Source organism: Malurus melanocephalus, unplaced genomic scaffold (genome assembly GCF_030028575.1).
Source record: "Malurus melanocephalus ecotype Western Australia unplaced genomic scaffold, MMel_1.1 scaffold_135, whole genome shotgun sequence".
NCBI classification, from domain to species: domain Eukaryota; kingdom Metazoa; phylum Chordata; class Aves; order Passeriformes; family Maluridae; genus Malurus; species Malurus melanocephalus.
Window position 1 is genome coordinate 981,699 of NW_026623367.1, and position 19,827 is coordinate 1,001,525.

At 40.7% G+C, this 19,827-nt stretch overlaps 1 protein-coding gene across 3 annotated transcripts in view; it reads right to left on the minus strand.

Annotated features, from left to right (window-relative positions):
* ADCYAP1R1 (ADCYAP receptor type I) overlaps window positions 1-19,827 on the minus strand; it is a 138,005-nt gene that overhangs the window by 96,803 nt on the left and 21,375 nt on the right. For all 3 annotated transcript variants that reach the window (XM_057370877.1, XM_057370876.1, XM_057370878.1), the window contains exon 3: window positions 9,615-9,775. In XM_057370877.1, coding sequence (XP_057226860.1) covers window positions 9,615-9,698 — 84 coding nt within the window. In that variant the 5' untranslated portion in view covers window positions 9,699-9,775. The remainder of the gene's footprint in view (window positions 1-9,614; window positions 9,776-19,827) is intronic.

The following is a 19,827-nucleotide window of genomic DNA, read 5'->3' on the forward strand; positions in this document are numbered from 1 at the left end:
GATCTCCAGGCAGGATGTGCTTCTCCACAGCACCAACAGAACAACCCAACTCCTCCTGTCTCACACATCTGCCCTTGGCACCTTCAGTAAGACTTGGGCACACCTTGGCATCCAGGGGATTCATCTTTCCCACACCTTTCAGGGACAGGGCAGTGCAGCTGGTGTCTGACAGAGAGCTGAGGACCAAGGGGTTGCAGAATTGCTCAAATCGAGCACAAAACGGGGTCAGTAAGAACATTGATCCTCAAACTCTCATGGCTTGGGTTGGAAGAGACTTTAAAAATCATCTCATTCCACCTCCTACCATGAGCAGAGACACCTTCYWCTGTCCCAGGCTGCTCCCAGCCCCAATGTCCAGCCTGGCCTTGGRCACTTCCAGAGATCCAGGGGAAGCCACAGCTTCTCTGGGCACCCTGTGCCAGGGCCTCCCCACCCTCTGAATAAGAATTCCTACCCAAAATCCCATCTAAATCTCCCCTCTTTCAGTTTAAATCCATCAACCCTTGTCCCAAGATGATCTCCAATTTGGATACTTGTCTGTCTAACATATTTAATTTGGTTTATTGGGAAATTTATCTTTGTCTAAGGAATAATTAAAAAAAAAAAAAAATCTCTGCCTAAACATCTGCATGAAACGGTAAGAAAACTAATTTTTCTGAGAATGTGATTCTTCTGGCAGATTTAGTTGAATTTCAACTGACAGCATGCAGGTTTTAGGGGTAGATGGATGACATGGAGGAATAGAAAAAGAAATATATGTGCTAAGAAATAATGTTTGTGATCATGTTACTCTGCTTTCCTTAGGGAATKAAAGGCCCTTCAGCATCTTTCAACCCATTCCCACTGACGGTGCCTGTCTGGACCAAATCCCTGGCTCTCCTATAGCTGCTCTGCAAATGAAGTGTTCCTGGGAATGCCTGCAGCTACAGCCAGTTATGGGATCAACAGTAAATTCATCATTTCTGGGGTCAAACCTTGTAAAATGAAAATACTCAATGAGAGTCCATAGTTATTTTAAATGCAATGCAATTTGTTCACCTGTTGTTTCTGCATTAGTTTAGACACAATAAACTACATATGATGCCCAAAAGGTTTAAATTTTGCACATCTGTGTTGCTGGAAGAGACTCTAAAACGGACTTAGATTGAAACTAGTGAGAATTTAATTTCTATTGCGGTGAAAATTTGTCATTTATTTTATGATTTCTTAAATAATGGAGCAAATTATCGTAACTGGCTAACAGAGATCTAATAACTAAAACCAGCTCAGCCAGAGGGGAGCAGGAAAAAAGAACATTTTAATATCGTGAGGAAGTGAAAACAACTTTCTGCCCTTGAGCTTTAGCATTTTTCTAATCTTATCCAATCTACATTTTGCATTATCAATTTTCTTGCAAGCCCTCAGCAAACAAGAAAGAATAAAGTCAAAGTCTGAAACAGTTTTATGGCAAATACTAAACATGTTCAAATGTGGCTATGGGGGAAGAATAATTAAAAACAAATTAAAATCTCTCGACTTCCCCTTCCCAAATGTGCAAATAGCAGTAGGTCAAATTATTGACAAACTTTTTCAGGAGTTTTCAAACCAAACCAAACCAAATCAAACCAAACCAAACCAAACCAAACCAAATCAAACCAAACCAAACTAAACCAAACCAAACTAAACCAAACCAAACCAAACCAAACCATAAGCCTGTATTTAGCCTAAATAACTTCTCAAGAACACTTTGGTCACAGGTCCTGAGCTGGAGAGAGACTGTGAGGCCAAAATAATTTGAAAAGAGCACCCAGTAGATAAAGTGTTTTCTTCTGTCTAAAGCTCTGAGAATTAATACAAATTTTGCACTCCAAAAGAAGCCAAATGAGCAAGAAAAGAGCATTGCAGAAAAGTGTTATTGGGAAGGGCAGGCACAGTAAAACCCTTTACCACGTTGAAACCCTCGATAGAATTCCAGATATAAAGGATGTTGGAACAGCGAGGGCAGGCACTGAGCACGTACAAAGGGTGGGAAACCATTGAACTCACCAACACAAATTAAATCTGGCTGGAAGATGTTCCTTGAGACTATTTTCCCCTCCAGATGCTGATTAGATTTACAGTCTAAGCCATATTGATAGCACAAACATCCCCACAAGCAACTGCCTTTTGTGTCTTTTAAAAAAGAGCTGAGGAGTGTTACAAAGCAGTTCATTTCCATATTGTTTCTTGTTTGAAGAAAACATGGATTTAGAAATCCTAGATGGTACAAAAAAAGGGGGAAAAACTGGTTGAAATTGAGATTGGGTTCTTCGAWCTCTGCTAGAAACAATAATTCTATCAAAGTACTATAGAATACTTTAAAAATGCTCTGTGGGAGAAATGTTTTTCCTGTTTTGTTTAAAATAGGTCTTCTTTGGGTTTGGAGTGTTATTTATAATGATTGTGAAGTATTTAATGGATGCATTTGTCATTTTTCCTTACTCCAGGCACAAAGATCCATTGGCATCTGCCCTCCTCCATACAAGAACATACATTTAATATTAAATTTTAAAAACGTGTTCCAGGAACCAGCAGTAGTAAACAGCATTTGTGATAACCTTACAAACCACCCCACAAAGATCAGTCACAAGGTACTGAAAATTCAAGATAATCAACTGGGCAGAGGTGAGTTACCATCCTCTCTTCAAGATGCRCAGAACATGGATAAATGCTCAATAAAAATGAGGTTCCTAAAAAATAAAGCAACCAAAGTCTTGCCTAAGATAATTTTTGAGGGCTCTGCAGTAAAGAGAGCATTAGGGGGACTTTAGGATGGGTTTTACCAATATCAGAGGTGTCTGTTCCTTGACACAGTRGAGAAGAATCATGATTATTTATTAATATGGATAAATACCTAAATCTGAGGCCCTGGCACAGGGTGCCTAGACAAACTGTGGCTGCTCCTGGATCCCTGGCCGTGCCCAAGGCCAGGCTGGACAGGGTTTGGGGCACCCTGGGACAGTGGAAGGTGTCCCTGCCATGGCAGGACGTGGCACTGGATGATCCTTGAGGTCCCTTCCATCCCCAAACCATTCCAGGATTCCCTGATTCTAATCCAGACATCCAGCATTTTGGTGCCTAATTATTGCTCTAARTAAATTTCCTGACTTTTTTGGGTGCAGAAGTCATCTCTAACTTGCACAGGAAAGTACAGAGGCAGCTCTGATTCACTCAAGTTGTCCTTTTGGGGTAAAACCAGCATTATGGAATAAATATATCACAGAGATCATCAGATTTCGGTACAGATAGGATCCAAATCTCCAAAATCTGTGCATCCAAGTAATCTTCATGGGGAAAATAAGTCCGGGAGAAACACAATTTTCTTGTCAGAGGCACGAGTTACTCTGGAGTGAGCAATTTACCGTGTGCTCAGGGAAACAGAAAAGGGTTTGTGGGTTCTGTGCCCYTGGGGACTGGTGACAGCCACACTTGGGATTTATGGCCAGCAGCATTTTCTCACGGGGCTCAGGGATTTGGGTTAAACAGCCACGTYGGTGCAGCTCAGGAAGAGAATCGCTGGAAGCCCCCTTAAGCCCATCACCCTGAGCCCTGCCTCAACTTCCCAACCCCACAGTGGTGCTCAGGGAGTTTRGGCTGGAGAGTTTGTGGGGTGGAGCACTGGGATGAGCACTGATCCCATCTGCTCCTCCAGGAAGGGTCCCAGCAGCGCTCCCTGACCCCAGAAAGGGCCCAGGCCCTGCCACAGGACCACAATCACTTGGAGAAGCAGCAGAGCTCCTTTCAGAGATTGGGAAAAAAGGTTTATTGCAAGTCCTGTGAGAGGGGCAGGAGGGAACACAAGAGACTAAATCCCTAATAGAGAAAYAGTGCTGGAAATGTGGGGKTTTTTTTCATATTTTTGTCTCTGTTCCTGATATTTTGTTTCCATTTCCCCCTCCTCTCATGCAGATTTGGTTCTGCATCACAGCTCTCTCCTCAAGCTGCCTGCACAGGAAATCCTCTTGGGCTGCTGACTCAGCAAATCCCAGGAATTTSAGGCAAGCACTTGCTAGAGACTTCAAAAATATCCCTCCAGGAGCTGGATATGAACAACTGAGCAACACGAAACATCACTGATTCTGACTTTTTTTTTTTTTTTTTTAATTAGGCTKCTTTTTAAAGAACTCTCTTCAGTGCCCAATTTATTATTTGACTGCTCATCTGACCCTCCTGCAAGCTCATGAATGCAAAACCAGCAGGGAAAAAAGGAAAAATCATATTAATGTCCTTAAATCAGTGTTGTCATCATTTTCGTTGCCTGTCACAGAAATTATTACTACTGCCAGAGAGCAAAAAAAAAAAAAAAAAAGGTGAACAATTTAATATAATCTAGGGCAACTATTTTCTGCTTTATTACCCGCTGTCTTGAATTTCTAAGACAGATATCTTGTCTGTCTAGAGGAGAGTTGTGATTTGTTCACAGTGTTGGGAATCACATKTTGGTAGAATATGTGCATTTCCAGATTTTTTTTCCCCCAGTCAGTCATCTTTTTTGCAAATCAGCTTATTAAGCCAAAAATGTTTCAAGACAAGGCTGGACTGGGCTATGAAAAACTCGGTCTAGTGGGAGGTGTCCCTGCACAGGGGGGTGACACTGCCTGAYCTTTCAGGTCCCTTCCAACCTGAACCACTCTGTAATTCCATGAAAAACATTTTATTCAGGGCTCTTCCTTTAGGCTCTGCAATAACCCTGCCTGACACCCGGTGTGCCAGGTGAGGTTACGAGTGCCAGTGCACCAGACAGGGCACCAACACAACATCCAGGGCTTCCACCACCTCCAGGTACCTTAAAGGAGTGTAAACACTGTGTTTTCTCAGAAAAAAAAAACCCAAAAACAGAGACATATGATATCTCAGCAACTTGAGATAGCACCCTGAGAGAACTCGCACTCTGGCACTCTCTGTAAGAATYCATTCCCCCTAAGGGACAGGGCAGCAACCATCTGGAACATGAAATCCTGATGTTTGTGCCTCTGAAAGGTGCTTGGAGTTGGTTGGTGTCAAGGCCTCTGCGGTTTTGCCACGCTGATTTCCTCAGATGATTTTTTGTGATACCAGAATTCTGAATCTGCTCTCTGAAACTGCTTTACCCACTATTTGACACCCTGAGACTTTGTTTTTCTATTTTAAATGAGGCTTTTTCAGACATTGCTATTTTCTGCTGATTGCCCCCAGCACCAGCTCCTCCTATTAAAATGGAAAAGCTAGGGCAGCATTAAAGCCTTGATTTCCTTTATCTCCTATGGAGAACATTCCCAGCAGTTCCCTGGCTGTGTTTGTAAATATTTATATTTTCTTTACATAAATGACAGGGAAGYCCAGTGCAACTGTGTTCAATGTGAGAGAAACCTGCAGTTCTCCAGAGAGCTTGACTTCTCCAACAGGGTTATGAGATGCTACAAATCACCAGGCAGGTAAACTCATTAAAAGCTCTCTCATTAAGCCTTGAATGGAAAAAATGGTTTGCTTAAAGAGCAGGGACCAACCCAGCCAGCTCTGTTTGTGCYTGAGGAGCCTCCCATTTGGGCTGAAGCACTTAAAACATTGCAGGCTTGGAGAGAAACTCGTAGAATATTGTGTCTGAATACACCGTGTCTCAGCTTTTAAAAATAACAGAGGCTGAAACGTAGATGATTCTATTTGAAGGCAGCCTGGCACTGGAAGTGACAGCSAGGGATGAATAATAGAAGATACAGAGAGTTCTGAGCTCTGTAGCCTGTACACACCCTGAGAAGACTGAGAAATATTACCCCKACAGCAAACAGGGGCTGAGCAAACACTCCCAGCTTTTCTCTTCTGCTGTCCATGGAGTGCTCAAATATCATCATCCAGGTTCATTCTCTGCTTCTGAGGTGCTGCCTGCATGTCCAAATCTGTATTTGTCCATCCTACTCTCACCCAGGGATCACCCTTCAGTGTTGTTATACAAGAGGAATCACTTACAACTTCCCTTTTCCATATTTTTTTTTTCCCAAAGGAGACAGTGACATCCTTCCCCAGCTAAACAAACATTCCAAAGAATACTCCACCACTGGAAACATTTAATCTTGGCAATATTAAATATGTACCCACGAGAAATTCTGAGTGTTAGGCAAAGAAATCCATCTGATTGAATTATCCCAGACAGTTGGAACACCTGCATTGCAGTTACATTTAAAATTCAGTTCATACACCAAGCCAACTTTGTGAGTCATGAAACTCATTGTTTCTCAAGTACATTTGGAACCAGACAAAGTAATGATCCTATAGGATTTAGGATCCTTTCTCATCCATAATTTTATGATGATTTTCGTTGGTATTTCCCAATTAAAGAAAACCCCAAAACATAACCCAGTGTTATCACAGATGAATGGAATGCAAAGTCAATCAAAATGACAGGGAAAGTGAATTGCAAAGGAAAAAAAGAGATATAGAATCCCAGAATGGTTTGGGTTGGAAGGGACCTTGGATGCCATGGGTAGGGACAGCTTCCACTCTCCCTGGTGACTCCATGCAAAGCAAAAAATGGGAATGACTGAAAGGAGGTGAGCCAGCTGRAAGAAATGGATTAAAATTTGTTACAATAGCAATGAAGTCATTTAAATACAGGAAAAAAAAAAAGGGATTTTTTTTTCCCCTAAAAATTGGAAAAAGAGATAAAACTCAAAGATTCCTCTATAGGTCTTGCAGGCAGCATGGGGCTTTCAGTCCCAAGTAGTTGATAGCTTAGATTAATGCAGAACAACCTGCTAAACACATAAAAAAACTGAACCACCCTTGACTCTGACTGTGAAAACTGGCTTTAAATGCCCAGTTCTAAATATTTCTCAGCATATTATGTTCTTCTTGTCTGCTCAGAACCTATACTTGAAACCGCCTGGAATTTCCCATTCATACTTTGTTCTCTTTTTGCTTTTCCTTGACCTGTTTATGCAYGTGGACATCAGTTTGGGGGCTTTTGTGGGTAAAACGGGTTTGACTGTTGGTAATGCCAAAAACTGCACATAAAAGTGGGTGTGCAGATCCAGGAGCAAAGGCAGCCACTGTGAGGAAAATTGGATCTATCCTGATTGCTGAGCTGCTGAGCTCCTCCAGGAGCTCTCCTCGAGAGTGACTGGAGATTTGTCCAAAGTACCACAAGTGCTTAGAGTGAAGCAATACAAAACCAGKTTKKTTTTTTTTTTYCCCRAACTTTCTAGAGTTTGGGATGATTTCTGAATTTAATGTTTTTAAAAGTCACATCAATTCCCTTGCTAGAAAATTGGAAAATCTGCAGGACAGAGAAATACCAATTTGAGGTCACCAGCACAGCATATTAGAGGAGGTTTGAAGGGAAAGGGTGTGCCTCAGTGGAGAGAAATGTGTTACCACAAGCACTGCAAAAGAATCACAGCAAGGGAAGAACCATAAATAACATTATATTATTCCTACAATTTGATCTGTGACAAGAAATGTAGGGTTTCAATAAGAAATTGTTATATTTATATTAATAAACAGAAACAATTGTATAATCTCTGTTGTGGACTCTGTGTGTGAAAATACACAAATTCATGGATGTTAAATAGTTAATTTTRATATCTGAATTCCTGCAAAATACTGCAACAAAACCTTACAATCATAAAGAAGATCATGGTCTTTGAAGAAACAGCAAATAAAAAGCAYGTTTCTTCCTATTAACTCTGGTTTGCCACGGAGTATTTCATTAAGAATTGTTCTTTCCACAAGCTGGAGCTGATCACTAATTATCCAGCTCAGCAACCACAGTTATGTCCTGAAACGTGAGCAATTGGAAATTTGCTGTCCTTCTACATCTGCCAGGAAGGTCACCCATCTAAAAGCTCAAGAGATTTGTTCATTTGTTTCCCTTAATTAAAAACTGCTCACTTCTAAATAAGAAGACACCTTTCAAGGGTGTCAAGCTGAGCACTGAAAATCTTGARATATTGAAGCTGTTGGTTGTTTAACAAGAATGCCTTTTGTCTTTTGATTCTTTTAATTATTTTGGTTGCAGCGTGAAAAATAAGCTTGCATGCCCGGGAATTCAGCATTCCAGTTTCTCCCATGTCACCCRCACATTCATGTCCACAAAAACAGCATCCAGATTTGAGCTAAACTCTTTTCATAAGTCAGGAATCTCATATGAACATCAGTACTTAAACCAGGTTAAATGTGGGGATTTTTTTCTCCCCTCCCCATTGGCTTAGARGAAGTTTACTTTCATAATTTCAGAGATACATTATAAAAATTAAACATTTTTGGGTTTTATGAAGTAATCTTTTCTACCGTACCAGGAAAGCTGAGGAATAGCCATAGCAGCCATGAACTAGATAAACACTCCAAGACCAGATATTTGTATGTAAGGGACTGTCTTATTTGGATGAACACAAGTATAGGATCAATTCCAACCCAATTCTCCAGAATTTTGAATTATGCCACATTTCAGATTTGCAGGGAAATAAAGTGGACTCTAAATAAGAGCCAAAAGGAAAGAATGTGTATTTTTTTGTGCTAAAGGCAAATTCTAAATGCTGTCTGCTATGAATTCTAATGCTGCCTATAGAATTCAGGTCACACAATTGATACAGAAGAGTAAGAAACTCTGCAGAAACTGCTAAAAGATGCTCTGGTCACACCACCACCACATCAAACTGTCATTTAAAAATAAAAAAAAAAAACCTCAATGTTACAAATTCTTTCAAATACCTGACTATTAAAGTGCAGCAAGGTGAGAATGTCTGTGCATTAAGCAAGTGTAAACAATTTGCATGGGAGTTGTGGAAGGCTCTTAATGGGAATGAGCTGGAGGATTGAAATCCTGGCACAATTTGTCAGCGAATCCCTCCGAGCAATGCCTCTGGAGAAGAGCTGGAAAGCACATTTGTGATCAATGGTTTAACACAGAATTGTGCTKAAATGCAATGAGGGGTTATTGCAGGGGCTGTGTGCAGCTCCTCACAGCTAAAAAGGGAAAAAAAAAATATCTTTGTTCAGTGGTTTTATGGCTGCTATGTGAGAAGAGATCCAGCCACTGCGGGGACAGGGACAATCCCYGAGTTATTGAGTGACACTCAGTTATTAATGGATGAGCACATTGTTGAGTAAGTAAAGGCTTGTGGGGAAAATTAATCCCTGTCATCTTCATAAAGAGTTGAATATCTMCAGAAAGATGATGGATGACTTTGAGTGCCTTCAGTATCTTTAGAGGGCTGTTTGTGTTKTTTCTTAAAATTGTTTCCAAATTGCTTGAAATATCTGGAGGTTTAGATTTCACTAGGGGAATGAAGAGAATCTTTAATTTTATCCCCTCTGTCTGGAAAAAAAATTCTTAAACCAAACAGAAGACCCACTATTTTTTTTCCTAATTATTGCTTTATTTTATTTTGAATCTTGGATAAAAACAGTGAACGAGGGAAGGGTCTTGCTCTTCTCAGGATGAGCAGTGATCACAGCCCAAATTCATTAACAAAGGAGGTTGGAAAAGTCTGAACCCAAACTATGAGAACACCCAGAAAAATCCAGAATCAGTGTCAGCAACAGACCCTTCTCTCTTGTAAAGTGCTGCCCTTGAGAACTTGTATTTATATCAGAACAATGCAAATAAAACCTTTTTTTCTTACCATGGGAAGCAAAATGAGGCTGAAGAAGCAGATCTTCCAGTTGCTGGCCATCTTTTCTCTTAATTTTGAAGCAATTTTGCTCATTAACACTGTGATCGGGGCTGAAGCACAGAATATCTGCAGATATTTTGGTTGAGGTCTTCACATCAAAGCTCAGATCTCTGCAGAGAAAGAGGAAAATTGTTATAAATATGGAAAACACGATGAGAATGAATAAGAAATGGACAGGAAACAGAGAAACCAACACTTGAACTGCAAGTTGCATAGATTAGAGATCAACCATACTTTCACAGCTTTTATAGATGGTCTTGGATATCGAATTTAAGTCAAAGGACTTGTCTGTATGATCAGTAACTTGTATCAAAGAAATACTGAAACAGGTTCTGTAGCTGCAAAAACCTAAATTGTACCCAGGGGAGAAGGAAAGGTGGATTATTTTGTACAAGAAAAAGGACCTGTCTGTTTCSTCTCTGAGACTGTGGTTTGCCCTTCACAATTTTCAGTAGTGTCTTAAAAGCAAAAGTGTCTGGGGGCTTTTTAGGGGTCTGATTCCCAAGAGTTTGTCCAGATAACAAAATTTGTTACCAGACTTGTTAATAACCTGTTAATAACCTTGTTAATCACCTGAGAACTTGGCAGTAGAGGGGCAAATGAATTAATTGAAGTCTCAGGCTGAAGATTCATCCAGGCCATAATCAGGATTGATTAMTATGGACAACAGTGTCATCCATATCTGTGACCCCCATTGCTTGGTCTCTGCCCAGAAAGAACAGAGGAGTGGAGGGAAGGTGTTTTACAATTTTGTTTAATTTCTCATTATTCTACTTTGATTTGTAAAGAACTGATTTCCAAAAGAACTCTTGGAACCAAAAGACACTCAATTTTTATACCGACTGCAACACACTGCCAGGATATCAGTGTTTGGAAGGGAGAGAGTCTTTCAATTAAAAAATAAAACAGGAAAATTAATCTCTCTCTAAATTTTTGGAGAACAATGATTCATAAAATTCACTCTAAACTGATCTGTTTTCTTCCCTCCTCACTTGATCAGTCACTCAAGCTCTGTTCTGGYACCGAATTTAATTACTTAACTGTATTTCTGATGGTTTATCAAATAATGAGCAATTGATAAGATCTTAGCTGAGGAGGACAGCAAACATCCCCGGTGACATTCAGCAGTCAGGATTTGGAATTCCATTAACAGAAGCAAGACAAAACCAGGCAGACACAACAGCAGCCACTAGATTTGAAATTATTTCCTGCTCATTTGCCCTCCTGCATGCAGGTCAGTCCAGAAAAGCCAGAGAGGGGTGTGGAGGTTGAGTTCTGTCCTTTCATTCTGTCACTGTAATGCAGCAGAAAATTATTAAAATGCAGTGGAAATGTGGGAGATGCCTGATTAAAACATGGACAGATACAGATATCCTGGGGGAATGTGGTGACCTTTAGAATACACTTTTTCACCTTCATCTGGCATTCCCTAGGTTTGAAAAGTGGAGGATGCTTGTTTTCTGTTTTTCCTGAGTTTCAAAGGAGCTTCTAAAGAGACAACAGGAACATCTGCAAGSCATTTCATGGCTTTTCTTTCACATATTGCAGTGAAAATAAAAGAATCTACTTCATTTTTTTCTTTCAAGGTAGCCATGGAAACCTGWACCAAATACTGGGCTGAGGCCTTCATGTCATCCACGGAGACTCAAGTGTTTATTAGGGAATGAGAGCTAAGAGTTCCAGTTCTGTGAACTTCTGCCCTGGACCTGCAGCAGAACATTTTATATTGTTTACCTGTTCCTGGCATGTACGTTATTCATACATTCAGAGTCCATCTATTACTAATTCAAGGCTACTTTAATCTATTATCAATTAGACGGTAGTTATCTCTATTCTCTATTAAATTCCCACATAAACACTATCAGCTATGTTTTACCAGAAAAATAAACTTTAAARAAATATATAGGCAATGCTGATAAAGCATTACCACTTGGTATTGAGAAAAATAAATAAATATATCAGAATTGGATTTGGAAGGGAAGCTTGAATGATCATATTTTCTCCTGATGCCACTGGTAGATAAATCCTGTAATTTCATTCCTGATGCTTTATGTCGTTGTTTTATCTGCATCTGTCGCTGTAATTAAAATTAGTGAAGTCAGAGAGGCAATAACAGAGGGGCTRCACCTTTCAGTTATGGATATACAGTTCCTCAAAATAATCTTCAAWTATCTCTGTTGAGACAGAAGGGCTGTTGGAGTGTCTGAGAATCTGAAAATCAGCTGATTGTTGCTGAAATAGAATGGGTTTCAGGGGTTTGTTTCAAAGCATGGCTGAAACATAGGAAGAAGGGGAAGAAGGAAAAAGAAAAGCTTTGTTTTGGTCAACTAATGACTTAACAAAATTCATCACCTCTGAAGGTGAATTTGAAATTTGCCCACTGGAAGCACTTTCAGTGCCCCAATAGATTCTTTGCGAAAGTATCTGAGATGCCTCAAGGGCAGGTTGGAAAAGCTCTGGCAAAACTTGTTCTGCTGCAAGTGCCCATTTCCTTCCCCATCTAAAAAAGGACTCTGGAGGCTGGTGAGGACAGTTCCTCCATGAAAAGCCCACAAGTGTCATGTGCACAATCTGATGTCACCAATGAACCAAACTACACAGAGAATCCTTTCCAAGTGTGATGGGACCACTACCAGGGAGGCATAAAAAAAGGTAATAATGGAGGATTTTTAGTGACTTTACAGGGCAGTTATGAGCTGGTTTGGAGATCTCACCCAAAAKAAACCACCTGATCTGCTGGATTTCCTGTTGTGGCCCTCTGGGACGTGTGCCAGGGGTTTGAAAGGAAACCAGAACATTTCAAAGCTGACCCACAATGGCTCAGACCAGCGATGATCAAATGGGAATTCATTACTTAATTTATCTCACTGCAATGTCCAGTCAGGGCCTCCCACCACATCCTCTTCCTGCCCCATGGCCAAGCTACTGCCCAAGTGTGGAAATCTGAAAGCTGCTGACAGTGTGAAGGAGCAATGGAGCTTTGGCAGACTGAAAGCATTTCAAAAAAAACAACCATTCCTTGCACAGCTATCCCAGCACTTCTTAGAGAAATTAAGAACATTTCCCTGTGAAGAATAAACATRGATGGAGAATTACTGGGTGCAAAAAAATATATGAACAGGAGATTATCAAAAAAAATCCTAGAATGGCTTGGATTGGAAGGGACATTAAAGATCATCATTCCAACCTCCTGCCAKGGACAGGGACACCTTCCACTGGTGCAGATTCCTGGACTTGGACACCTCAAGAGATTGTCAGTTCTCAACTTCTCTGGTTGGTCTAACCAACCTCACAGCAAAGCATTTCTTCCCAAAATCTAATCTTAACCTTCAGTTTAAAACCATTCCCACTTGGACTTTCATCACATGGAAAGTCCCTCTCCAGCCCTCTTGTAAACACCCTTTAGGCCCTGGAAAGTGCCCTAAGGTCTCCTCAGACCTTCTCTTCTCCAGGATGAAYAATTCCAGTTCTCAGCCTGAATTCATAGGAGAGGTRCTCCAGCTCTCYGATCAGCTTTGTGGYTCTCCTGAGGGCTGGAACACCTTTCATTACACAACTGATAGTTTTGCATCTTTAGGCTCTCAATTCAAGGTGTGAAAACCAGTGGATTTTWTAATTTCCCTCATATAAGTTCCCAAATGTGGTATTCCAGCTACATTTTTTATATTACAGGGCATGGTGCCCCTTCCTCATGTTCCAACAATGAGCAGAGTTGGGAWATCAACCCCTCACTGACCCAGGACACATCACCTAACTTTAGAAACCTGGGAGATACATCCTCACACATGAGCTCATTGTGAAGTCTCTTTTTATATCAACAGAGAGAGTAGACAAGAGAAGGAAGTGTTTTGTCTGACCTATTTTAACCGTCTGCTTTAAACTTGCAGCTTCTCGCCCAGAGTGGAAAGGAATTCTTAACAGCCGGCTTGTTTGTTGACATCTACATTGTGGATATCTAAATTTGAGCAGAATAATCCCACCTCCAGCCTGAAATGTATGGATCAGCAGTATCGAACCCAAAACAGCAGAGTTTGCCCGACCACGATGGATTGAGAAGGAAWTTGATTGTTTAGGGTGTCAAAAAATGGATGCTGCTATATTCAAGGCAACAAAAAAGCTAAAAGAAGATTTAATACCAGACAGCAAGAGCTCAAAMGTTTTCCATGGAAAGTAGTCCACAAAGAGTAATCCTATTAAGGGAAAGAAAAAGAACATCATGATCTTTCCACTATCTTTAAGAGAATAGTTATTATTTCTTGAAGTTTAAATATTTTGGGATGGTTTTGTTTATCTRCTTTCTAAATTCGCTGAAATTAAAGTTTCTTCACGGATCACAGCAGCCGAGGGTCTGACTCTACTTTCTTTTTTAAACCAAGAAGACTTTTATTYTCCCTTTATGTACTTAACTGGGAAAGCCCCTCAAGTCCTTGTTCCGACTCACCAAGTCTGTCGCCAATGACAAAACAGAATTCAAARGGCAATGACATCAGCAGGTCTGAGAGGTGGATTTTCAGAAAGGATTTACTGCTACAAAGGACAAAACTCTTTTCAGCTMTATGTGAATATCTCAAGGGCCTCATGCAGAAATGCCACACCTTTTTCTGAAGCAACTGTCAAGCAATAACACAGAATTTTTTCACTGGATAGCCCACAAGGATGGATGCAGGTCTAGGACACCCAGCCATTGTCTGACTCGTGAACTGATGTGGGGATCACAGGCTGGAAAAAATCCATTCCTGACAGACACATTCAGGCAGAATCTGCTGGTATCCAGTGTTTCCACCAGGAAAACTGCTGCTTTAGAAAATAAATTATTTCTAATTTAAATTAAAATTAACTAAATTTTAAAAAGGAGTACTGTATCATCACTAAGAACAATTCTGCATGGATAYGATTGAAAGAAAGCTGCTGTCTGGCTTAGGCATTTCAATGCTAATGAATAACCAAGCCTGTTTGCATTATTCAGTAATAATCCTTTCTCTATCTGAAGGAATAGGTTTTTGATTTTTTTTTTCCTTGTGTAAAATGCAAAAAACACCTGTGAATTTTACTAGAGTTCCCTTTCTAAAAGATAAAAATGCAATTACAAAAGTAGGAAGTGGTAAATGGCAGATGTTGACTCCCATATGCAAATGAGAGCTTAAGTGTCCAAATATTTCTACACGAAGTAGCATTATCAATTTCCTTTACTTCTGTAAGGACTTGTGTGGGAAATTAATCAAAGCAATGTGGTTTTGTAAAAAGAATAATTGAATAAGGGGATTCAGAGAGCTGAGGGCTGGAAGGACCTCGGGAGATTGCCTAGTCCAGCTCCCCTGCACAAAGCTAGAGAAGGTTATTCAAAACTCATATTCAATCACTTTCTGAATATCTCCAAATGTGGAGACTCACCAACTTCCCTGATCAATCTGTTCTAGTACTTGACCATCCCAACAATGATAGAGAGTTATCCTACACCTGAATTTCCAGTGTGTCTGTTTGTGCTTGTTGCCTCTTGTCAGCCCTGAGCAGAGCGTGGATCCATCTCCTTTGCACCCTCTCATCAGGTATTTCCACATATTGATAAGATCCCCCCCAGTCTTATCTCCTCTGGGCTAAACAGCCATAGATCTCTCAGTCTCTTGTTGAAATTCTTTAATAATCTTTGTGGCTGCTCACAGGACTCTCTGCTTGTGCTCTCAGCACCCAGCACTGGACCCAGCACTCCAGAGCTGAGAGAGAGGAATTATCACCTCCCTTGACCTGCTGCCAAGGCTTTTCCTCATGCAGTTGACRATGCTTTTGGATTTCATCGCTGCAAAGGAGTTTTACTTGCTAAGGATCCCCTCTGTGTTCACCCAAAGCTTTCAGTCCTTCTCTGTAGAACTGATTTCCAGCTGAGCCCCAGCCTGTCCTGTTCCTTTCCCAATGCAGGACTTTGAGTGTCTCTTTCTCCATCAGGACAAGGTTCCTTCCTGCCTGTTTCTCAAGCCTGTCTGGTTCCCTCTGAACAGCAGCAGAACCAACCTCTTGGTCCATCAACTCCTCTTAAATTTGTATGACCTTCAATCCTTTTGCAGGTGCACTCTGTCCCATCACCCTGCTCATCAGTGAAGGCATTCAACAGAATTGCCAAATCCAGATTCAGACCTTTACAKCTCATCCCAGCCTACCCAGGCTCTCTCCACAGTCAGTGGAGATTTGGTAACCTCAGGGAGCAATTTTTGCATCTTAAACCTTGATSCTTTAAGGCCAAGTTGGATGGGGCTTGGAGCATCCTGGTCTGGTGGAAAGTGTCCCTGCAATGGCAAGGATGTAAAATTGGATGATTTTTAAAAATTCCCTTCCAGCCCAAATCATTCTACAGTTCTATGACATTATGCCTAATTTTGGACAAAGCGAATTACTGCTTTGCTGGAGTATWTTTTTTTTCCTCTGTTTGCTCAGGCTGATGAGGGCAAACAAAGAAAATTCCATTCCCAAAGCTTAAGACACCAAAGCATTAATGGTAAGCAAAAGAGAGCCTTGACTTCCTTCCATGTCACAGCCTTTTCTTACTTTCAATACCGTCTTTATTCCTTTTATTAACAGAGCCTAATAACTTCCATGTATGTTTTACTTCAGTTGTCCCCGATTACAACTTTGGTGGAGTGTTGTTTTTTTTTCTCAAATTTTATTATTTTCCTTTGAGTGGTTTCAATTAAATGGAAATTCCCTGAAGATATGAGCATTATAATTTGTCCTTACAAAGTACATTCCTTATCACTTCTGTATAACCTGACAGCTCTTATATTTTCCTCTAGCTTTGTAGAATTTTCCTAACAAATTAAAAAAAAAAAATTAAAACTATTCTAAAACAGATTTTGGTAAGTGTTGTTCAGCCACTTCAAAAAAGTCATCCAAATTTACATTGTCTGAAGATCTGATTAATTTCTTGATTATCAGCAAATTATCAAAAACTCCTTGGAAGTCCAAATCTGGTATATTCCACCCTTTCATAGGTGCTGTCACAAATCCTAGCCTTTCCTGAGCTCTGAAAGYTTATGCTCTTCTGAGATATAAAAAACTAAATAAGATTTGATTTTTTTTTAATAAATTCCATTTTATAAATAAAATAAATTCTCATGATATAACAATTCTTCTCTGTATTATGCTGCTTCAATAGTACAGATATGGTGAACCATTGAARGTTAATGGCACCTAAATTCTGGATATCAGAGTATTTTGACATTGTAATGACTTTGAATGTTTGATGGAGCTGCTGTTTCAGGCTCTCTGTAAATTCAGGTGGACATGAGTTGAATCATTCATCCAGGGGTCAGGATTTTCTGGCTTATCTTTGCAACGACAGCAGTGATAGACTCCTGATAGCAGAGACTATGAAATACACTTCACACCTCCCTGGGAACAGGATTGCTATTGTTGGCAGGTCTCCCTCATAACATCACTGTTAAAATTCTTGCCTTGATTGGCATTATTTCTCCTACTGCATTATCCATCAGAGTTTTTGTCCCCAGGGGCCTGGTGAAATGACAAGACTTCTTAACCTCAGACCATAGAGACTCTGTTGCAGGGAAATAACTGCAAACTACCACACATTCAGGAAGCATGAGGCAAAGCAGAAAATGATGAGAGAAGATTCCCTTTTCACAGCAGATCAATTATCCTTTTCAAGCATCTGCAGCATATGGGACACTTCATTGCTAATATGAAACTAATACTGGGATCATAAAGGTAACGATGTGCTGCTCCTTTCCAGCAGGGCTCTAAGTGCTGCTTGGCAAGGGCTTTCACAATTATAACTCCACAACCAGTAAAATGTGTTCTCTACCTGGCATCTCAATGTTTTGCAAGAGTTCCTTGATTAATCTGCTTTCCTTGACGGGTGGTCTGCATTTCCTTCCCTGGTTGTGTAAAAATTGGTGTATATTGGTAAATATAGGTGCAAATATTGTTTTTCATKATCACATAGGAGGTTGTAAGCACTGTAACCTGTCCATCAGCCTCTGCTTTCAACCTGCTTCACACATGTGGACCTCTCACCGGCAGAGAAAAGAGTAAGAGCAGAAAAGCAGCTCTGGAGCAGAGCCCCCAAAGTAGTAGTCCCTTGTAGTGCCATTTTCTCTGAGGGTCTTCCCRAGTGCAGTACTTGGACAGTTCCTTCAAACCCAGAATCACAGAATCACAGAATCACCAGGGTTGGAAAACACCTTCAAGATCTTCAAGCCCAACCCATTCCCTGACACCTCATCTAAATCATGGTACCAAATGCCACATCCAATCTCTTTTTAAACACATGCAGTGATGGTGACTCCACACCCTCCCCAGGCAGACCATTCCAGTACTTTGTCACTCTTTCAGTAAAATTTTTTTTCCTAGTATCTAACCAACTCCTTAACTCAAAATATTAGATTTATTAAAGCATGGTGCCACTCTTAGCACCCCAATTAGCCCTGTGGGTGTGCTGAACTGACTGTCTGGAGATCAAACTGTCATTATGAAGTTATCATTGCTCCCCAGATCCATGCCAGTCTCCACACAAGGTGCTCTCAGCTGTAAGGAAAAGCCGAGGGTTTCTTTAATAAAACATTCCACTATTTATTTAGCTCAGGCAGATTCCAGAAGAGTATTCCTGTAGCTGCTGAGGGACCCAAGGGCAAGACCCAGTCTTGAAGCTACAGCAAGGGCACAACAAACTCTTATCATCCCTGGGAAACAAGTCTGAGAGCAGACTCTGTGTCTGAGAGCAGAACAAAAGGAATAAAATAAGCAACACAAGGGAGTAATCTGTTGCTTTGGAAGGTGGTGAATACAATGAGCAACTGCCTGATGCCAAAGGGATAAATATGAGATGGTGTGAGGAAAACAGTCTGAGAAAACCTTGGTATTGAGAAAAGGGTGCTTGGGAGTGTGGAAAAATTGCCAAGTTGTTCAGAGAGGATGATCAAATGATCTTTCTTTGCCTCACAAGTACAATTCCTTGCTGTTCTCCAGCGCAGAGTCAGAGATGTTCTGAATGTAACAGCCTGTAAATCACYGAGCATTGAGCTGACAATCTGTGGGGATGTCCCACATGGACATCCACTCTCCTCCTCTGTGCTTCTAATGGACATCATTGAAGCTTTCATGGGCCAAACTCCAGCCCATCTTGATAAAAAAAGGAAGACATAGAACGTGTTTGCCAACTACTTGTTGAGTAAAGAGAAAGATACTTCTACTGCTRTGATTCCTCAAGGGCATATTGTCAAGGAAATGTATCCCAGGACAGGCCTGGGAMAACAATCCTGTCTSTYYCWTYSWTAGKKARSKRAMWRWMMWTYYYTTTTTWTTCTTTTAACTTTCACTCTTCTCCACTACACTGAAAGATAAGGTTAAAACACTGCATGAGCACTAGGAAATTGCAATTTTTTTTCCACCACATTTCCTATTGTCCTCATTTTCTATTGCATTTCTGACAGCCTGGGTTCACCCAGCTGTGTCCCATCTTGTGCTTAATAAATTCATCACGTTTGGACGCTACCAGGACCTTCCACAGCACRTGTGGAGTTCTTGAAACAGCAGGGATGGAGCCCAAGGCACATAAATCTGGCTGTCTAAAAGGGAACCATCTCTATCCACGCTGCCTTCCCCCAGCTGCCTCCCCAGTGAAAAGAACACGAGTAATTCCCCTCAGCAGCACACAGCTTTGCCTTGCTCCCAGACAATGTGCTGCTCATCTTGGCAAACATGGGCATAATAAAGCAGAAAATCAGTTTGATTAGCTCAGGAGAGCCTGTGTGGAGGAGGCACAGCCCTGAGAACGGCAGAAGCATTAAAAAAAGGAGGAAGAAAAGTGTTTGAAATCAAAGTCAGTGTTGGGACAAGAGGTCAAGCTGGGAATTGGAAGAAAACTTTGGATCATCAGCAGAAAAAAAGACATGAAAATGCCTTCCAGAGAGAAGAAGCAAGTAGAAATAAACTTAGAATTTTGAGAGAATCTATTCTATAATGTGAATATTTTGTAAACCAGTTTCTCTGACATGTGGATCACTGCAGTGTTAAGAGATACAGATTCCCAAGCACATGGCTCTGATTTGGAGTTGGATCCCATCTTTCCCCTTAAAGCATGGAGTGAACTCATGTTTCTGCTGCAAGGAAAGCTGAAATGGGAAAAACTGCATTCCTGGATATGTTTCAAAGGTGT